This window comes from Phytophthora parasitica, assembly GCF_000247585.1.
Source record: "Phytophthora parasitica INRA-310 unplaced genomic scaffold supercont2.5, whole genome shotgun sequence".
Taxonomy (NCBI): domain Eukaryota; phylum Oomycota; class Peronosporomycetes; order Peronosporales; family Peronosporaceae; genus Phytophthora; species Phytophthora nicotianae.
Genome location: NW_008648991.1, coordinates 2,024,038 through 2,040,912, shown reverse-complemented (window position 1 = coordinate 2,040,912; position 16,875 = coordinate 2,024,038). Strand labels below are relative to the sequence as shown.

General features: G+C 48.6%; 5 protein-coding genes across 25 annotated transcripts; 2 read left to right on the top strand and 3 right to left on the bottom strand.

The window, feature by feature from the left end:
• Positions 1-2,989: 2,989 nt before the first annotated feature.
• PPTG_04983 (hypothetical protein) lies at positions 2,990-4,246 on the bottom strand (the record flags this gene model as incomplete). The annotated part of the gene is made up of 1 exon (XM_008897372.1): positions 2,990-4,246. One exon carries the CDS (start codon positions 4,244-4,246, stop codon positions 2,990-2,992), a length of 1,257 nt encoding a protein of 418 aa, XP_008895620.1.
• Positions 4,247-4,422: 176 nt separating this feature from the next.
• Positions 4,423-5,934, top strand: PPTG_04982 (hypothetical protein; the record flags this gene model as incomplete). The annotated part of the gene is made up of 1 exon (XM_008897371.1): positions 4,423-5,934. The coding sequence occupies one exon, from the start codon at positions 4,423-4,425 to the stop codon at positions 5,932-5,934; it is 1,512 nt and encodes a 503-aa protein (XP_008895619.1).
• Positions 5,935-6,578: 644 nt separating this feature from the next.
• On the bottom strand, positions 6,579-11,104 carry PPTG_04981 (hypothetical protein; the record flags this gene model as incomplete). Its single annotated transcript, XM_008897370.1, has 2 exons — positions 6,579-10,895; positions 10,966-11,104. 2 exons carry the CDS (start codon positions 11,102-11,104, stop codon positions 6,928-6,930), a joined length of 4,107 nt encoding a protein of 1,368 aa, XP_008895618.1. The 3' UTR covers positions 6,579-6,927.
• Positions 11,105-11,199: 95 nt separating this feature from the next.
• PPTG_04980 (hypothetical protein) lies at positions 11,200-13,322 on the top strand. 7 transcript variants are annotated; one of them, XM_008897367.1, is made up of 7 exons: positions 11,200-11,523; positions 11,599-11,751; positions 11,812-12,182; positions 12,254-12,430; positions 12,491-12,534; positions 12,614-12,676; positions 12,743-13,322. In XM_008897367.1, exons 1-7 carry the CDS (start codon positions 11,260-11,262, stop codon positions 12,808-12,810), a joined length of 1,140 nt encoding a protein of 379 aa, XP_008895615.1. In that variant the 5' UTR covers positions 11,200-11,259; the 3' UTR covers positions 12,811-13,322. The 7 variants fall into 7 exon arrangements, with proteins under 7 accessions (XP_008895615.1, XP_008895612.1, XP_008895614.1 ...); XM_008897364.1 differs by having other exon boundaries at positions 12,491-12,676; XM_008897366.1 differs by having other exon boundaries at positions 11,812-12,186; positions 12,491-12,676.
• Positions 12,809-16,384, bottom strand: PPTG_04979 (hypothetical protein). 15 transcript variants are annotated; one of them, XM_008897348.1, is made up of 10 exons: positions 15,770-16,384; positions 15,553-15,705; positions 14,611-15,489; positions 14,464-14,550; positions 14,157-14,398; positions 13,877-14,090; positions 13,626-13,813; positions 13,497-13,563; positions 13,306-13,425; positions 12,809-13,243 (listed from the first exon to the last, which is right to left on the bottom strand). In XM_008897348.1, the coding sequence occupies exons 1-10, from the start codon at positions 16,280-16,282 to the stop codon at positions 13,043-13,045; spliced, it is 2,664 nt and encodes an 887-aa protein (XP_008895596.1). In that variant the 5' UTR covers positions 16,283-16,384; the 3' UTR covers positions 12,809-13,042. The 15 variants fall into 15 exon arrangements, with proteins under 15 accessions (XP_008895596.1, XP_008895608.1, XP_008895598.1 ...); XM_008897360.1 differs by having other exon boundaries at positions 15,553-15,695; XM_008897350.1 differs by having other exon boundaries at positions 15,553-16,384.
• Between the last annotated feature and the right edge of the window lie 491 nt (positions 16,385-16,875).

Here is a 16,875-nt window from a genome sequence, read left to right as displayed (position 1 = left end):
TAATCTCTTCCATACCAGCGTGGTTGAGACGATTGTGCAGCAAGCCCATGGCAGCACTCTTCGAGACTGTCTTCGTTTTCTCAACACCCAGCACCATGTGCTGTTGCACCTTCGCCTTCGGCCCAGTGGCCTGCAGCGTCCACATCCGGTATAATCCATCGAAAAGCTCAAACTTCAGCTTCATTCGAGGCTTAGTTAACCACAGCGTCTTCTTATCTCTCGAAAAGGTCATCGCATAGCCAGCCTCAATCAACATATAGCTCATAGAAATCAAGTTGCATCGTGCATTTGGCGTATAATACGACCGCTCCAGCAAGCGCGGCTCATACTCGCCCGTCAGCTCGTTACGCACTGTCAGATGTACGGCTCTGCACGCTACGTTCATCTCGGTGCTTCCGTTGAGCATGGTCAGGTTGTGGGTTGTGTCAGCATCCATATGCACGTACGACAACAAATCACAACAAACGTTAGCTTGACTGCCAGAGTCAAGTACCCACTCGAGAGTGGTACAATCTTTTCGATACACCTCCAATTTGGAGCTTACTGTGTACATCTGTACCTCGGTCGACACATTCACGTCGCGACCCGCACCCAATGGCGCGTCCGTCTCGGTGTTTACTGCAGCAGCATTTCCACTGACAGCTGTAGCTCGTGGTCCAGACCCAGCTTCACTAGTACGCACTCCATCGTCAAGTTCATCACCACCACCAGTATCACTCCCACTAGCGACAGTAGCTTGGGCTGTAGACCCAGCGCACCCAACTTCACCGGCGTTGCGCGGCGTCAACATGACGTTCAGCGTCTCCACGTCACCATCGCGGCGTGCTCCAGTCGTATCATATGTAGCCGGTTGTGGGCAGTCCCGCACGAAGTGCTTGTCAGAACCACAGCGGAAGCAAACCGACTTCTTTTTCTTCTTCTTAGACCGCGTAGATGACGAACTTGGGCTCCGTGGTCTTGAAATTCCACGTCCTGCGCGTCCTCGAGCTTGTCTATCTCCATTGTTGAGCTCGGTGACATTGTAGACTTCTCGACTCCCAAGTCCTTGGCTTCCACCACGTTGATCGCTGCCTCGGCGATCAGCGCCAGACATGTTATCAGCAATCAGCTCTGCGTTCTCGAGACGCGCAGTCGCGCCACGCAGCTCAGGCTTCGCACGAGTAGCGCGTTTGCGCTCACCATGTTCACGCGCAAGTCCTGGGTACACCTCCACAGCATTGCTCAGCGTCACGTCGGCCAGGTCCTTGTCGTCCATGGACTCACCGTTGTCATACAGAGCGCGACGAAGCCGCAGCAAGTCCGAAATGTAGACTGCAACCTTCTCGTTTGGCTGCATATACCTGTTGTAGATGTCCCGGAGAATGTATACGGTGTTCAGGCCGCCACCCGAACCAAACTCCGTGCGCAACGCACTCCACAGTTGCGTGGGATCACCAGAGCGAACCTCCGCCTGGAAGCGCTGCAGCACCTCCCACGTGATATGCTCCACGAGCATGTGATGCGCCTTCAGCCTCCTCTCCTTGAAGCAGTAGCGCCAGTCACGCTGTTCTTGGCGTGTGTCCGGGGGCACGTCATCCTCCCGCTCGTCGCCCAGCACGATGCGGTTGTAGTTCAGCGTAAGCATAGCCGTCTGAATACGCAACGACCACTCCTCATAGTTCGCTGTACCTTGGAGCTTGATGTCCAGCTTAAAGGACGCCACAGCCATGAGCCTCGTCATCCTGAAGCCGTCGCTCTCGCTTACTCGGATATCTTGTTCTCCACGAGGGGGGGGGGGGGGTTCCAACTCGTCCCTCCAGTTCCAGCGTCTCGTCGGAATCAGCATCTTCTGCCCGTACAGATAAACGTCCAATGGGGTTCCCAGATTGGGCTCATAACCTGAACCGCGATGACTCTTATTAGGGAACACAGAAGTCATTGCAGTGCTTATTAGGTATTAACAGGAAACACGAAGCCAATGCGTTCGTTGGGATAGCCCAACGGGAATAGCTGTTGGGCAGACAACTCCAATAGAGAACTAAGACCCAACAGCGACAACCCTCTTGTATATTAGGCCCTAGACGGCTAGCAGCCAACCACCTAAAGCAACAGAGCCATTGGCTCACGTGTGAGGTGCACACCAGATTGTGCACTGCACATAACACCTGCTCACACCTTCAGGGAAGAGGATGAAGACCTCGACGTTCTTTTTACCGCGAAGGCCGCAGATGGGGGAGCTGCCCGTGTCGCCTGAGGTGGCGCCCACAACCGTAATCTGTTATTTTTAACATATTTTAGTTCAAAAAATCAATGCATTCTGACCGTGTAGCCATTACATTTTACTGAATTTTTACAAGCCTGTATCCATCTCCATAAACCTGATTTGCTGCCCTTTCGGGCTAAATTTGACCGGAAGTCGACGTTAATCAGCCATAGCGTCAAGCGTCGCGATGGTACACGCTGTGAAGCCACGATCATAAAACGCTCCTAAAAAATCCTTGGATCGCGAAATCCTTTGGTGGCTGATACAAAGTGACCCTTCATATAGAGCATAAAACTGGCTCCTCTTTTTAGTGACTGTTAATATCTTCGCGAGAGGTCACTACCGCGCTTTTCTATTTTTTCTCTCTGTTAGTTCGCATCAACGGTTCTTATACACAAGTATTTTTCGCCAGAATGGTCCCTAGTCGGTTTGATTGTAATTATCTACCCTAGCCCTCTTCCTAATACTTCGTAAATCCTCCTGGAAAAATACTCTCTAAATAAGAGAACGTTACATTATAGGGGGGCTTTGCCCCAATGATGGGAGATGATTTTAAGCAAATAAAATATCAATATCATCCAGGTAATCCGAAAAAAATAAATATATTTATGATTTCATAAGAAATAGTTGAAAAGACCATGCCATAATCGCTGAGGACGCTATTAATGCTTCTAGTCGCCACACTATTGACTTCCGTATCCTAATATTGATCTGTTTGCCTCGCAGTCAGGGCCATTAAGATCATGATCATAACTTGGTTACTTTGTTATCGAGTGTCTGGAGCACTGTCTGACGGATTAAATCGTCGCCATTTTTGCCGCTGATAACCATCGGAACGGCATGCGCAAGGCCCGTTTCCAGGCGAATTTTTTTCTGTTGGTAGTCGAAAGATCTTTTTTCCGCTAGGAAATCTGCTGCGACCGCTTCAGCTTCGGCATCCGCTAAGATTATTGTGGCCTCGCGTTCGGCAGCTTTAACCATGGCGTCACTTTTGATCTTGGCAGCAGCGATATACTGCGCGTAATTCTGCTTTAGATTTGCGAGATCAACGGCAGGTTGTGTCTGAGCTCGTACGGAAGCGGCGGTAGCTGTCGCCACGGCGTCAATCTTGAATCCCTCAGCCTCCTTTATTTTGTTGGCGTATTCTGCTTTGTGCTGCGCGATCGTCATCTGGGCCTTTGCTTCAGCAGTCGTTCTCATCTCGTTGCGAATGATATTTGCGCGAGCTTTGGCGGCCAGCAAGTCTGGAACGGCCCGTTCATTCTCTTTTTGTACTGCAGTGAGTTTTTGAGTTTCCTCATTTATCAAGATGCGAAGTTGATTTTCATGATTCTTTTCTTGTTCCTCCATTCGGGTCTTGAAGGCAGTGGTTCCTTCCAGTGTTGAAGATAATGATGACGGGAGCTCGACGTTCGTAACCTTGACGTTGTGGATGAAAACACCAAATTGCGCCAGCTTATTGTTGAGGTCCGTCTTCATCCCCATAGCAAAATCTTCACGTAAATCGTGAACTTGGTCGTATCGGACCGAATTCACAAGCCCACGGATGGCTTCCTCCGTCAGACTGAAAAGAAGTTCATCCAACCGATGGGCACCTAAAGTGTAGACGAACTTGACGGCATCGTCCTCCGTTGGACCGATCTGGAAGCTGATAGATATGTCGATGTCGACCATCACGTTGTCCGCGGTGGGGCAGTCTCGGACGGGATTTGAGTAAGCGACTGCTTGTTTGGTGACAATGTGCGAGACACGATTCCACGCCGGCCAAAACACCTTCAGACCAGGATTTATCATTCCGGCGTGAGTATTCCAAGTCTGCTGTAACACCCAGACTCCAGATGGAATTTGCTGCATGAAAGTAAAGAAGTTTGGGTACGATGGAATGAGAACGAGCGGAATGCGGCCATCGACTACTTTTGCATTGAAATGACCCATGGCGTCCATCGGTCGGTTAACATCGAGCTGCACGAGTCGGTTGTATCGAGCAGGTTTCTCCGCTGTCATGTTAGGCACATTTCCTTTGGTGAGCTTTTCTGGTGTGAGAGGTGAGTAGATATTTCTTTTCGGTATTAGTGTGCGATTGTACACATGCGATTGACCGAAGGTGTTGCACTGAGATCCATTAAAAAAATAATAAATGCTTCATTATCTATTCGCGAACAACCCACGAAGATAACTCCATGGCTGAAGAGCAGGACATCCGTGTGGGCGACGGTCATCAAACGCGATTGCTGTACACCGAAACTAGCTCGGTCGCAAATGCTAACCGGTTGTTTGGTGCATGCCACAATGGCAACACGGTAATCATGATCAACCCTCGGCCAAGTATCTTTCGGCCATACATCCGCGTACCGGAAGGTATGTACGCTCTTGTGCAGAACCAAGGGCGTGATATGGACTACACGAAAGTTGGTGTGAAAAATCCTGTATGGCCTGCGGGGTTTCACTGGGCCGGACCGTGGACACAGGTTTCCCACCTCATCACGAAGCAATTCATTGTATTTGAGACGCCCATCAAAGGCTGCAAGACAGCAGATAACGTTACGGTTCGCATCGACATATGCCTCATCTTCCGCATCATGGGGGACATGTCAAAGGGGGAAGACCCAAACCTTGTACGGCGCTTTGTGTACGAACTCGGTCCTAACGGTCTGGAAGTACAGCTACGTGCCGCACAGGATGAAGCTGTACGAGCATTAGCTCGAAGTGTTCAGCACACGGAAGTGTACAGACTTCGTGACGGTACAATGCAGGAAAAATTCCACACCGGTAATCTCGCGACACTCAATCGTGAGGATTTCAATCCAGTACCAACAAAAGTGAACATATTTGATGAGTTGCCCAAAGAAGAAGTGATAAACCCCGACGCACCCAAGCCTCCTCTTCCTGGTCAGCAAACACCGTACTACGTTACGGAAGATATCAAGAAGAATCTCAACGCACAGTTCAACAACTACGGCGTGCAGATCACTAGTGTGGCCATCACCAACGTGAAACTTCCACCGACGTTCGTGGAGCAGATGCAGAGTCGTACAACACACTTGAGTACGATTAAGGAACAGAACATGAAGCAGATGAACGCCATGCAATTGTTATCGTACAAGGAGGAGATCGACACGACCAAACTAGCGAGAAAAATGATGTTGATGGAGGAAGAGCAAACCGGAAAAGCCAAATGTGCAGAGATTCAGAAAGAGATCGACATGGTTGATACAGACACCCGCGTCATCCAGGAGCAAATTGCGCAGGAGACTCGTGTACAGTGCAACAAGATCGCTGCCGAAGCCTCGTTAGCTATCGAGAAGATCCACGCTGATACGAAGCGCATTTCGAGTGAGATCGCGTTCAGGTCCGACACGGATATCCGTCTCGTTCAAGCTGAAGAGGAAGCGTGCAAAATGCAACTACAAGCTGAGATCGAGGAGCTAACCAGTGGTGGAGAGGCGAAAGCAAAGGAGATCGTAGCTCGTGCTGAGGGATCAGCTGCGAAGAAGTTGGAAAAATATCGCGCACATCAGCTTGATATGCAGCGCTTAGAGGTGCTCGACTCTCTGTCGCAGAATCCGAAGACAGTAGTCACCGGCAATGCGTCTAACAGTCTGCTAGCTGAAATGATGGTGGCGAACCAGCACGGCAAAATCATGTTAAACATAGGTGAGGGAGGCTTCAAAGGACTAACGCAGGCTTCTTAACAAAGGAATTGGTTTTCCTAGAACGAAGAGGCTAAAAGAATAATTCAAACTACTACAGTCGAAGAAAGCACGAAGTGAGCGCAACATTATTTCATTTGTTCATGTCTGAAAGGATCTTTTCACAAAGTACTGCTGCGTTACTGCGTCTGGAGAGAACAATATGTTCTTGTGCGAGATCAAGTGGTGTAAGGTTATTGTTGTTTCGCATCTTGACGCTAAAGCCACGCTCGAGTAGCCACTCACAAGAGACAGGTTGACCATTTGCTGCAGCTTTGTGTAGAAGAGTGTCACCTTTCAGATCAACAGCGTCCAAATTGGCATGACATTGTGTCAGATGCTCAAGCAAGTGAACGTGACCCTCACGAGCGGCCCAATGTGCCGCTGTCCAACCCATATATCCTGGAGTATCAAGACGCACATGACAATGGGTCGCCCGAGTGCAGGCTCGTTGAAATGACCGCAGGTCCCCATTTTTGGCACATTCAATTAGCCGTTCAACAAGATCCGAGTCACTGGAGGAAATACTGTCATCTTGCTGAGGTAGTACGGGTCCGCCAGTGAGAGAAATCTCGATTAAATCCGTCTGAACAATGGCATCGTCTTTCTGATTGAACTCATATTGATTTTGTCTAGCCAGCATTCGTCGCCTGTGGTGTACGCGCTTAGAACGAGTGATCGATTCCGTACAGTGCTCGGTTACCTTGGACTTCAATTGCTGGTTATTGCCACTACCACTTTTACAGATGATCGTACGCCGATGTTCCAACACCATGTCGATCTGCTCGAGCAGCCTGTGAATCTGCTATGACGAGAAATCCCACCCCAGCAATGGATCCTTCACGCGCCACTAATAATACTACCAACGACATAAGGTCCACACTGTTCTGCTGTGAGCCAGGAAGGATTTAGAAGTTCTAAAGAGGGATTTGTACGCTGGGTCTGCTCAGTCGCATGCCACGGTGCTAGCATACTATTATTTATGCTTGTTTTGGATCACCGTTTGTACACTCTGTAGGTGCCCTGTACAATTTTCTTGAGCTGTTCGTAGGAAGCAGTCACCACTTGCTCGTGGTCGGGTGGCTGGGTAGAGCTGTCGCCACCATCTTCCTTTTGCATTGCTCCTTTCCTTCGGCAAGCCCATTCAACCAAAGGGTTCATTGAATCGACTTTCAGTCTGCTTCGCAGAATTTTACCCACATATTTGCAGGTTGCTCGCGAAGTGCCGAGGCCTAGTAGCTGTCGACATAGCGCAAACGCGTCGCCATTGGTGACTTCGATGCACGATTCATGCCACGCAATCTCCACTATAAGCGGATTTTTCTCAGCATCGAGAGAAGCAGCATTTAGGGCCAAGTCAGGCCATGCTTCTCCTGCAGCTTCACTGGTTCGTTCACAAAGTCCCGAACGTATTAAATCGCGCTCTGACTCATTTGCTAGCAATGCGATAGCCAAAGGCAGTGGCAGCTTCGAATAACGCACATTTTCACCACTTGCAGTGCGTTGGGGTGTACTGAGGTCTTGAAGATTTCTTGAGCGAGTGGTTCTCGATGATCCTGTGGCTAATCGAGCCAAAGAGCGGATCTGGCCATTATGTTCATGCGGGTATGCAAACAGCAATTCGTTTGGAGCTACAGAGAGCGTGAAGCCTACAGTGTCCGAAGGGGAGAAAACTCCACCGTGCTTATCTTGAAGTGACACGGCCGAAATGCTGCCACGGTCTGTTGCGAAGGACTCGTTGTACCGCCGCACGATTTCTCGGCACAGATAGTCAACCTTTTCTCGTGGATTGATGGGTACGCATAGCCGACATTCACCAATTTGAACAAGCACACGAACAACATCAGGGAGAGCAGCTAGAGTGGCTTCACTGAGTTCGTTTTGCCTTGTCTCATCGGGAGCCAACGATACAGCTTTAATTTCAAAGTCTGGCTCCATTTGTGGCGATGGTGGTTTGTCCTTGGATGAAGGTTCGGAAGCAGCATTAGGCTGTACTTCTCGGAGCTCTTGTGACTTCTTAGGCGATGGGCTTTCCGGTTCACGTCGACTTGTTTCAGATACTGTGACTTTATACGTTGCGATTTCCACCATAGGAGCGGTTGATTCTACAGACGATCTCCGTTTAATACTAGGCGTCGGCAAGAGGGTGCGATTTATCGGACCCATCAATTTGTTGATGCCGCCTCGGATGCTCTCTGATGGTCGACGTGTTCGGTTTAGTGGGCTCATCAGCTTAGTAAATCCATCGCGAATTTCTCCGGCCAAATCAGTGTCCGGGCCGAGAACCATGATCGGACTTGGAATTCCCAAACTTGCTTTAGGAGAAGTGAGCATTGGTGAGTTACTGTTGTTTCCACCGCCCAGGTCATTAACTGATGCAGTGGTTGATGTTGGATTTACCGGACTATCGAAATCTCGAGAAGACTGTGGGTTTGAAGCGGTTTGAGCATGTTTTACTACTCCAGGCTCGTAATCATCTACTTTAAAGCGTTGCTCCTGCTGTCGAACGAGCTGCTTTCGTCGCACCATGCGTTGGATGCACCGACTAGCATCTTCTCGTTCTAGTTCAGGCGGGGTAATAGGAGTAGCTTTAGTCGCTGTTTTCTCATCTTCCTCGCTAGTTGCTGCACATGAACCTGTCTCAAAATCTTCCGTCGGGGTGATGACACATTCCTCTGGCTCCGTTTCGTTCGTGGAAGCGTCCATCACAACATTTTGGACTTTGGTTTCATTTCGAGTAGATAATTCTGTGTTATACAAAGGAACAAGATGTTCGGCATTGGTACGAGTCACAGGGGTTTGACGATGTACAAACTTCATCGTCTGTGAATTTATGATCGTCTTGAAATCCAACGAGCTCTGAGTGCACAGAAATCCCAACTGATTGTCAAAAACCACAATAGCTTGCTTCAACAACGACTTTGCACGCGCCTCTGCAGCGCCTTCATTTTGTAATGTAAACTCGATAGCTCGAATTTGCAATACTCCAAGAAATAGTGTCGTTATAAGTGAACTGTTCTTGCTTGATGAGGAGCCCCCGATATGTTCGATAACTTTTCGAGTGAGTTTAAAGAGAACGTCATCCAACTGACACCGGATTTTGTCCATGTTTACATGAAAACTGAGTTGAGGTTGAGAGGAAGAACAAACGCGACTGCCATCCGAAAAACTCGACCGCACCTGAATCCTGTCAGTTGTCACGAAACATTCTTGCGCTGATATGGTACAGTGAGCGATATCTAGGAAAAGACGAGCAGGTAAGCGATAACCATGAAGAATTCCTTGACTGGTATTTTGGTGGTTCGTCGTTCCCTTGCTTCTCAAGACGCAACCGCATCCTTGTAAGGAGCACTCAAGCATTTGGAGCGCTAACGGTAGTGCTGGAACAAATATTGTATCACCCACGAACTCGTTTGACTCAGTAGTCAGACGCAAATTTGAAAGTTTCGTAGTCACATCACGCCCTGTAATCTCTTGACCTTCTCGTACATCAAATAATTTCAGCAGAATTAGTACCAACCGACTACCGGTCTGCATCTCCAGCTCATTCACATGTAAAACAACGTGCACTTTTGGCGGTCCACTTACGTGTAAATTCTCCCTCATATTTTCTTTAATCTCCAAACTCCCAATTTCAGCACTTGAAGATTCTGAAAAACTGTTTCTTCGACTCCCTTGTCTAGTCGATGGCAATGATTTGCTGCCATTACGAGGTGGACAAACGTGAACATCTATCATATCTAAGCTGATCTGCTGGTGACACGTTCCGCATCGGATCACGATAACCTGCTCCTCGTTCACAAATTGATACATTTCTGTTAACACCGTAGCCAAGTCATCATCGATTCGACAAAGAACGCTTTGAACCCACCACTTCACTGAAAGTGAAGTGAGACGCTCTTCCAGGTGGAAAACCTCTCGGTCAGGCTTCAACCGAAACACTACATACCCTCGGAATCTCACTGCTAGCTCATGAAGACTCAGTTGTAGCTCACGAACACCGTGTCTATGGATAATTATACTGCCAGCGCCGCGATCTGCGATGAGGAATAATTCCTGTGGTCCTTCGGTGGGTGAAGTAAACTTTAGCTTCGCTTCGATCGTGCCGCGAAAAGTGATTTGTAACTCGATATTCGGCTGATCGATACCACTTACGCCAGCTCCAAGAGGCTCCCGATCAGCAGCCATACCATCTAGTGGCTCAGACAAAGAGCTTCTACCATTTAAAATCCAATTACAGAGCGTCGATGCAACAGTGTACACCTCCATGAACTCAGCAATTCCCAACTCCAATTTCACTGCGCCAAAATTCAATTCCACAAGCTGTGTTTGTCTCCTCCATGAGTCCGCAATCTCGTTTCTATGATAAAATCGCGTAACCCGTATAACTACAGATACTTTTGTCATTAAGCGAATCGTTTGCGACCCAGTTTTAGCAGTATCACCTGCAAAAATTACCCCAGCACTCAGCATAAAAGACATAGCCTTAAACCGAGTTTGCACCAAGTGGTCGGGTGAATACTCCACGCAAGTCGTGGGATCCTTTACATCCTGCCATAGCGCATCCGTTGTCCGTGCATTTAAATCGGCCAGAACAAACTCCACGCGAGAGACTCCCCCAATAAATATTTGCACTCGTAACTTGTCCACCACGAGCTTCGTTCGGTTATTCACGTCCCGTGCATATTCAAACATAGCAGCAGTAGACCCCAGCGGGTCAGGCTCCAGTAATGCCGCTTGCACTCGCTCCTCGGCTGCTCGCCGGATTTTACTACTGCATTCCCACATATTGTGCACTTGAACCAGCAACTCGTTCATATGGATCAAAACTGGTTTGTGCGCTGCCTCCTTATCCTTATCCGTCCAGGACGGCACGGCGATTGTGAGCTCGATGCAGTGCACGGTGGTCACCAGCAACGGCGACGGCAAATGTAGCACCGCAGCGACTCGATGTGGCTTCAAGTCTATTGAAGCGGGTAGTAAAACAGTTAAGTTAATCAAGCAATTGAGTTGTTCAACTTGGAGATATCTTACGAATATCGAGTAGAACGAGCTGTGTCTTGGTGTAAGCTTTGGTCATGAAGTCGCGCGGTAACATCTCGTCCTTGAAGTCGTCCACCCAGTAGCGCAGTTGCCTGCGTACGTAGTCCTTCATCATGCTGCTGGTCGCCATGGTCGAAATGGAACTGCCGACGAAGAGGCACTACCAAGGAATGGCTACTTTTAAATAAAAAATCAATTTCTTCGAAATTAATTTATTTCGTGGATTCCAAAAGTGAGCCATTTGTTCGTCACCATCTGTGTAGCTGTGCGCAGTCCTTGTATTCGATGCAGTGTCCCATTCGTCTCTTCCGCTGCCGCTGGAAGTCGCCACTGTTGATTTGGCTGCTTTACTGTGTGATTACAACTCGCGCAGAACCGGCGGAGTTGGCGCCGAGCCCGGAGCCGCCCGAGATGCACAGCGTGTCGACCGAGCAGGTCCTTATCCTGGCCGTGGACGCCCTGTTCCTCTTCGTTGGCATCGTCTACGGCTCAAGAGTATTAGCACCGAAGCCCATGACCTATTTGTCTGAGATTGCGTTCCCCATGGACGTACGTTGCAGTATTAGAATTGTAAATTATAGTCGCAATTGCAAAATACTTACTTGTATTGATGTTGGCTGTCAGTTCTGCGGGAAGATGGCGGCGTCGTTCACGCTATTCTTGCTGAATGGGCTGTGCTGGCTATACCAAGAGATTTTCTGCTCTTGGCTGCTGCTTCATCGACCGTTTGGCCAAGATCAGCAGAATGTTGTGGCAGTGATGGAGACATTGGTTTGGGTGAGTTATGCAGTGTTGTTCGGCGATCTAGGATGATTTTTGACAAAAATGTTGCTGCAGGGCACGTCGTCGAGCATTTTGTGGATGGAGTATCGGCGGGGGCTCACACCATCGATGTATTTGCGGTTGTTCTGGACCGTTAAATGGTTGGATGCCACATTTGTTTTGGTTGTGAACGGAACATTCAGTGGGATCTCAAATGAGAGCAAAGAGGACTCCTCTTCGTATGTGACCAGCATGGTGTTTGGTGGTGTGTGCTATGCTGCATCCGCTATCCTCGTGCTCTTCATGTTTGTGCGACCTACCACTGTCACCCCTGAATTTATCGCGTATTCAACCGAGGTGAACACGCCATCTGCTTATCTCAATTCGACGCACCATCAACCCCCTACCTCACTGTATGGATCCTTCAAGGACTGGGAACTTCTGGCGTATGTAAGTTCTTCACACGAATTATGTGTTTTTGGTATATACATTTCTAAGTGTCTATCTTATTATGCAGCCGTCGTCCTCCAAGAGTAGCGAAGATAAACCGATGCTTGACATCACGATCCCAGCCACCACGTCTTCAATTTGGGGTAACAGGCAATTCGTCTCCTTTAAGATCGTTGTGCAGACCGATGAAGATCACTGGAGTCTTCGTCGACCTTATAGTGACTTTGCCGCTCTTCACGATGAGGTAAGCATTTCAAAACTTGTTTGCCTCACGTGTTGAATTAATGGGTGTGATTGGTGTTAGCTTCCCGAGGAAGTTGGTGCAGACTGCCCCTTACCACCAGAGGAGTACGACGACAGAAAACTAATTTCATGGAAAGAACGTCCTCGATCTCTGAAGTCACGCCTTGAAAAATATCTTAAGCAGGTGTTGCATCACCCAAAGCTAGCACCGTACGCGTCTCAAGCTCTTTGCGAGTTTCTCGAGATGGTAAGTTTGCTGTGTAGTTTATTTTACTCATTGTTGTCTGGTGACGCCGTCGTATTCGATCAACAGGAATATGTCGAGGACATTGCATCTGTGCGCTCGTATCATACAAATTCGATAATATAAACTACATGTAAGTAAACGTAATGAAATTGGATTTGGGGGGAGACGGGAACCTGTGGCTAGCTACCATTCTCGTCGGAAAATGCGGCAACGAGTATAAGTGTAGTCGAGTATCCTGTTTTGACGGAATGGAGTACTTAAGTTGGTGGTGGCGATGCCGGTAGTAAACCCCTTAAAAAATCAATGATTGTCACCCAAGGCAAATTCGTCTATGAACAGAATGTGTCGAACCATCCTCACTAGCATCTACGACCGGCCAGATACCGTTGACGGGAAGGCAATCTCACAAGAATTCACCATCTTAGCGAAACGTAGCGAATTGAGCGTTTCGTCACGGTGCTCTCCTAGTGGTGAGAGATTGCAGATCATAAGCGTCTTGCTGTCTCCACCAAGCGAGGAGCTCAAAAAGTGGGTCAGCTTCGAGTCACGGAAAGGGACGTGTGTCGACTGCAAAGGTAGCAGTAGTTAGTTTACTTAAACGCAAACAAAAGCAAGTGTGCAGAACACACCTTTTTCGCGAGAGCACATATTACGTTGCCCAATGCCGACAGACTCTTGTTGATTGACGTCGCCTCCTTCAGAAGTTCCCTGTTGCTATCACTTCCCGACTTTGACAAACGTTCGGATCCCTGCAATGCGGTGTTGATTCAGTTTTCTCGGTTTTCGAGCAACAAAGAAAATGTAGATAACGGAAACGTACCGCCAAGTCGACAAGGTTGCTGACCCCTGTTCGCTGTTCCCCAGTTAGCGAATTCACGCCGTTCAATCTAATTAATTGATTCGTTAGTGCTGTACCACTGCTAGTCATAAGCAGTTTGCAATGACGCACCTAAATGTGATGACGCAATGGCTTCGAGAGGATCGGTCGTTCATTTTGGTGGATTTAGTAGACCTCCGGGACATTGCTCCCCGTAGTAAGCTCCACGCCTCCTGCTCGTCCTGAACCTTTTGGGTGACTGAATTCACCACAGCAATCTTGCCATCACTGTCCAGACGGAGATCGATCTTATCTGTGGACTGCAATATTTACATGGCAGTCAGCAATGAACAAAATTGTCGCGGTCGTAGTGAGGGGCTTACCTCAATAGGAGCGAGCAAATCACGAAGGGTTTCGTTGTAAATCTCGACCAATTCTAGACTAGCAGTAAATTCCCATCCGCTTGTCCGTAAATCTTCTATGCTCGCAAAGATGTGAGAAATCGCTCGACCAACGATTCCCATGTCTGGTGATGGCTCCATCAACTTGGAATTAGCTAACTCTTCCCTTCCCTGCATCGTATACGTTTTCCCAGAGCTACAAGCCGCGAAGTTTGCCAGTTAGAAACCAAAAGCTGCTTCAAATGACCAGCACATCACTTACCCGGTTTGTCCGTAGGCAAAAATGCACACGTTGTATCCGTCCAACGCAGACTGGATCAGCGCAGAAACCTCCAAGAAAACATCTTCTTGCGAACATTTGCTGTCAAAAACCAGATCGAAGTCGAAGTTGTACTTCTTGACAACGCTTCTCAATCCGTTCTGACCATACCCAACATGGGACTTTGGGTTCGCGCTAAGCTCGATCTGCCGCCGTTCGCTGCGGTAGTCGGGAAAAGCAAAGATCTGCACATTTGAATCAGTCACAAGCCACTCAAACAGAAGCAAAACATTAACAACACAATATGTACCTCTTCACTCCTTGAGCTTGCAAGTTCGTTCTGCAGAACCGGCCGGACTCGACAGAAAACGCGGATGTTTCCTTTCAGTTCCATCACCTATTCCAGCATCAACCGTTAGATACAGCTCCTATTTATCACTTCTGTACTTTCAGTCACCTTATTATGGAGGCTTCGTCGGACTGCTTCGGAATCAAACACTCTTTGCTCCAAGAAAGCAGCGCGCTCCTGGAATTGCATCTTCTCAGCTTGCATCTCTTCTTCTCTCTGGTCAAGCTTCTCCTCGAGTTCATCCACGCGTAATAAACAGCGTCGAAGCTTCTCCCTGGTTCCAGACAGATCGTTTTCTAATGTACGTATCCTTTCCTTCTTCTCGCTAAGCACACTTAATTGGGGTCGCAGCTCATTCAGTTCGGATTTCAGTTTCGCAATCTGAGTCTGAGCCTTGGTAGCAGCCAGTCGCTCGCTCGTCATCATCAATTGATGCTTCCTCTCGTTCTCTGCAGCCTGGTGTAGAGAAATCTTCAGAGTTTCGTTCTCCCTTCGCAGTCGCTCACATTCAGCAACAATTTTCGCCGACTTCTGGTCATCCTTCTTCACTGAAAAGAGCAATTCCTTCTTTTCCTGAGTCCATTGAGCGTGTAGCGCTGTCGTCTGCTGTTCAGCTCGATCAAGGCCGTCGGATAGTGTTGACCGTGCCGCCTCACACTTCTCGTACGATAGCTGCAGATCTTTCAGCTGTGTAGCCATTTTATCCTCGCGTTCAAGAGCTTCCCGTTTGTCACGTAAAGCAGCCTCCAACTTCAGCTCCATGTCACGAAACTCGCCGATAGATCGCATCGATTCACTCACATTGCTGGAGGTGAGGCCCTGTGATATTTTGAGCTCATTAATCACCTTTGCTGATCGATCTCGTTCTTCGTGGAGACTATTGATGAGTGTATCACGTTCATTCAGCTGCATCACGAGTCCAGTGACTTCTCGGCACAATGCTTGTATCTTTTTCTCCTGCTGGTAGCCCGCTGGGTCGTTCATATTCTACAACAAACCAAGAAGTTAGTACTTCACCAGAAACATTTTATGTCTGTGTGCATTACGTACTTGGTTATCGCTCATTGTGTTGATGATCTGCGTCTGAGTCCTGATGGTCGACCTCAAGTACTCGAGATCCGACTGTTTATCTTTCCGTTCGCGCTCTAATGCTGCTGCATGCTTCAGCAGCGCAACCGCGTGCTCGTACGTGTCTGTGTACCTCTGCATCACCAGAGCCACCATCAGCTACTCCGATTCCACACACTACAGCTCTTTTTACCCTCACCTTTTTGTAAAAATACGTCTTCTCCCCGTCAGATTTCGTGTTGAGCTCTCTCTCCTCCTCCTCTGGAATTCGACTCATCAAAAACTCCACGGACGCCGGTACGGGAGAGTCCGTTGCCTCCTCAGCGGGTTCGGTTTGTCTATAGCTCCCTGTCGGCTCTGTTCTGGAGCTCTGGAGCCTCGGTACCTTGTTTGTCTTCTTGGGACTACGATGCGGCGGCGAGAAGCTCATCGCGTACGATCTGGGCTCAATCGGTTCGGCACTCAGCTCGCTGCTGCGGTCACTGCTCTCCGTCTGGTTGTCCAGCACAAAGTCATCGAACACTTTGACCGGCCGCTGGCTTGGCCGCGGCACCGAGCACGGACCCGAAGCGCTGGCCACTGACGACGAGCCGGAGGAGCGCCGCACGCCCATGGAGCGCTGCATCCAGTCGCTCTTCTTCTCGTCGGGCGACGCGATGCCGGCGAAGTGGCGCAGCACGCGGCCACTGCCTGCCTGGTAGTCCGCGTCCATTGCGGTGTTTTTCCCGCTTTCCGAGGATTTTGACTGATAATCTGCAAAATTGAAACTTCCACAAACAAATAACTTGGATTCAGTAAGGACTCGTGAGGAGCTATTCCGAAAATGCTAATTTTTCATTTGTAGAAAAGATGAAAAAACAAGCAGGTTGACGTTCTCATAAGAATATTGTCCACCATTTCAAAAGTATCTGAACTCATATTGAAGTCTCCCATGTTCAGCCGGAGTCTTGGCGCTTCGTCACAATATAACTTGTCGCGCCCTACGAAAGATCTATCACTTGTCATTTGGCGAGATGGCTCGTAAGCGCAAAAAACGATAGCAACAACTACACAGTACACCGACGGACAGAATGCAACGGTCACTTTCCCGTTTGTGCAACAACAGGGCAATAGGAGTTGTCTCTTTTTTATGTAAGAATTAAAAACAGTTTTAGGCAAAATTAGGAGAAAACTGTATTTTGCACTAAAAGTTGGTTTTGAGAGCGAACATACGCGGCCATTATGGAGGCCGTGAGAGGCAGCGACTCGCGTCTCTTGTCTTTCATGAATACTATTAGCTCGTCCTTGAATGGGATGATCTCGGGG

Excerpts from the sequence above, each read along its gene's own strand:
- PPTG_04979 (XM_008897348.1), bottom strand. The coding sequence starts at position 16,282 with ATGGACGCGGACTACCAGGCAGGCAGTGGCCGCGTGCTGCGCCACTTC. Across the intron at positions 14,091-14,156 it reads TTTGCCTACGGACAAACCGG|CTCTGGGAAAACGTATACGA; the intron begins GTAAGTGATGTG and ends CGCGGCTTGTAG. Across the intron at positions 13,814-13,876 it reads ATTTGCTCGCTCCTATTGAG|TCCACAGATAAGATCGATCT; the intron begins GTAAGCCCCTCA and ends TAAATATTGCAG.
- PPTG_04980 (XM_008897363.1), top strand. The coding sequence starts at position 11,260 with ATGCAGTGTCCCATTCGTCTCTTCCGCTGCCGCTGGAAGTCGCCACTG. Across the intron at positions 12,187-12,253 it reads ACTGGGAACTTCTGGCGTAT|CCGTCGTCCTCCAAGAGTAG; the intron begins GTAAGTTCTTCA and ends CTTATTATGCAG. Across the intron at positions 12,431-12,490 it reads TTGCCGCTCTTCACGATGAG|CTTCCCGAGGAAGTTGGTGC; the intron begins GTAAGCATTTCA and ends GATTGGTGTTAG.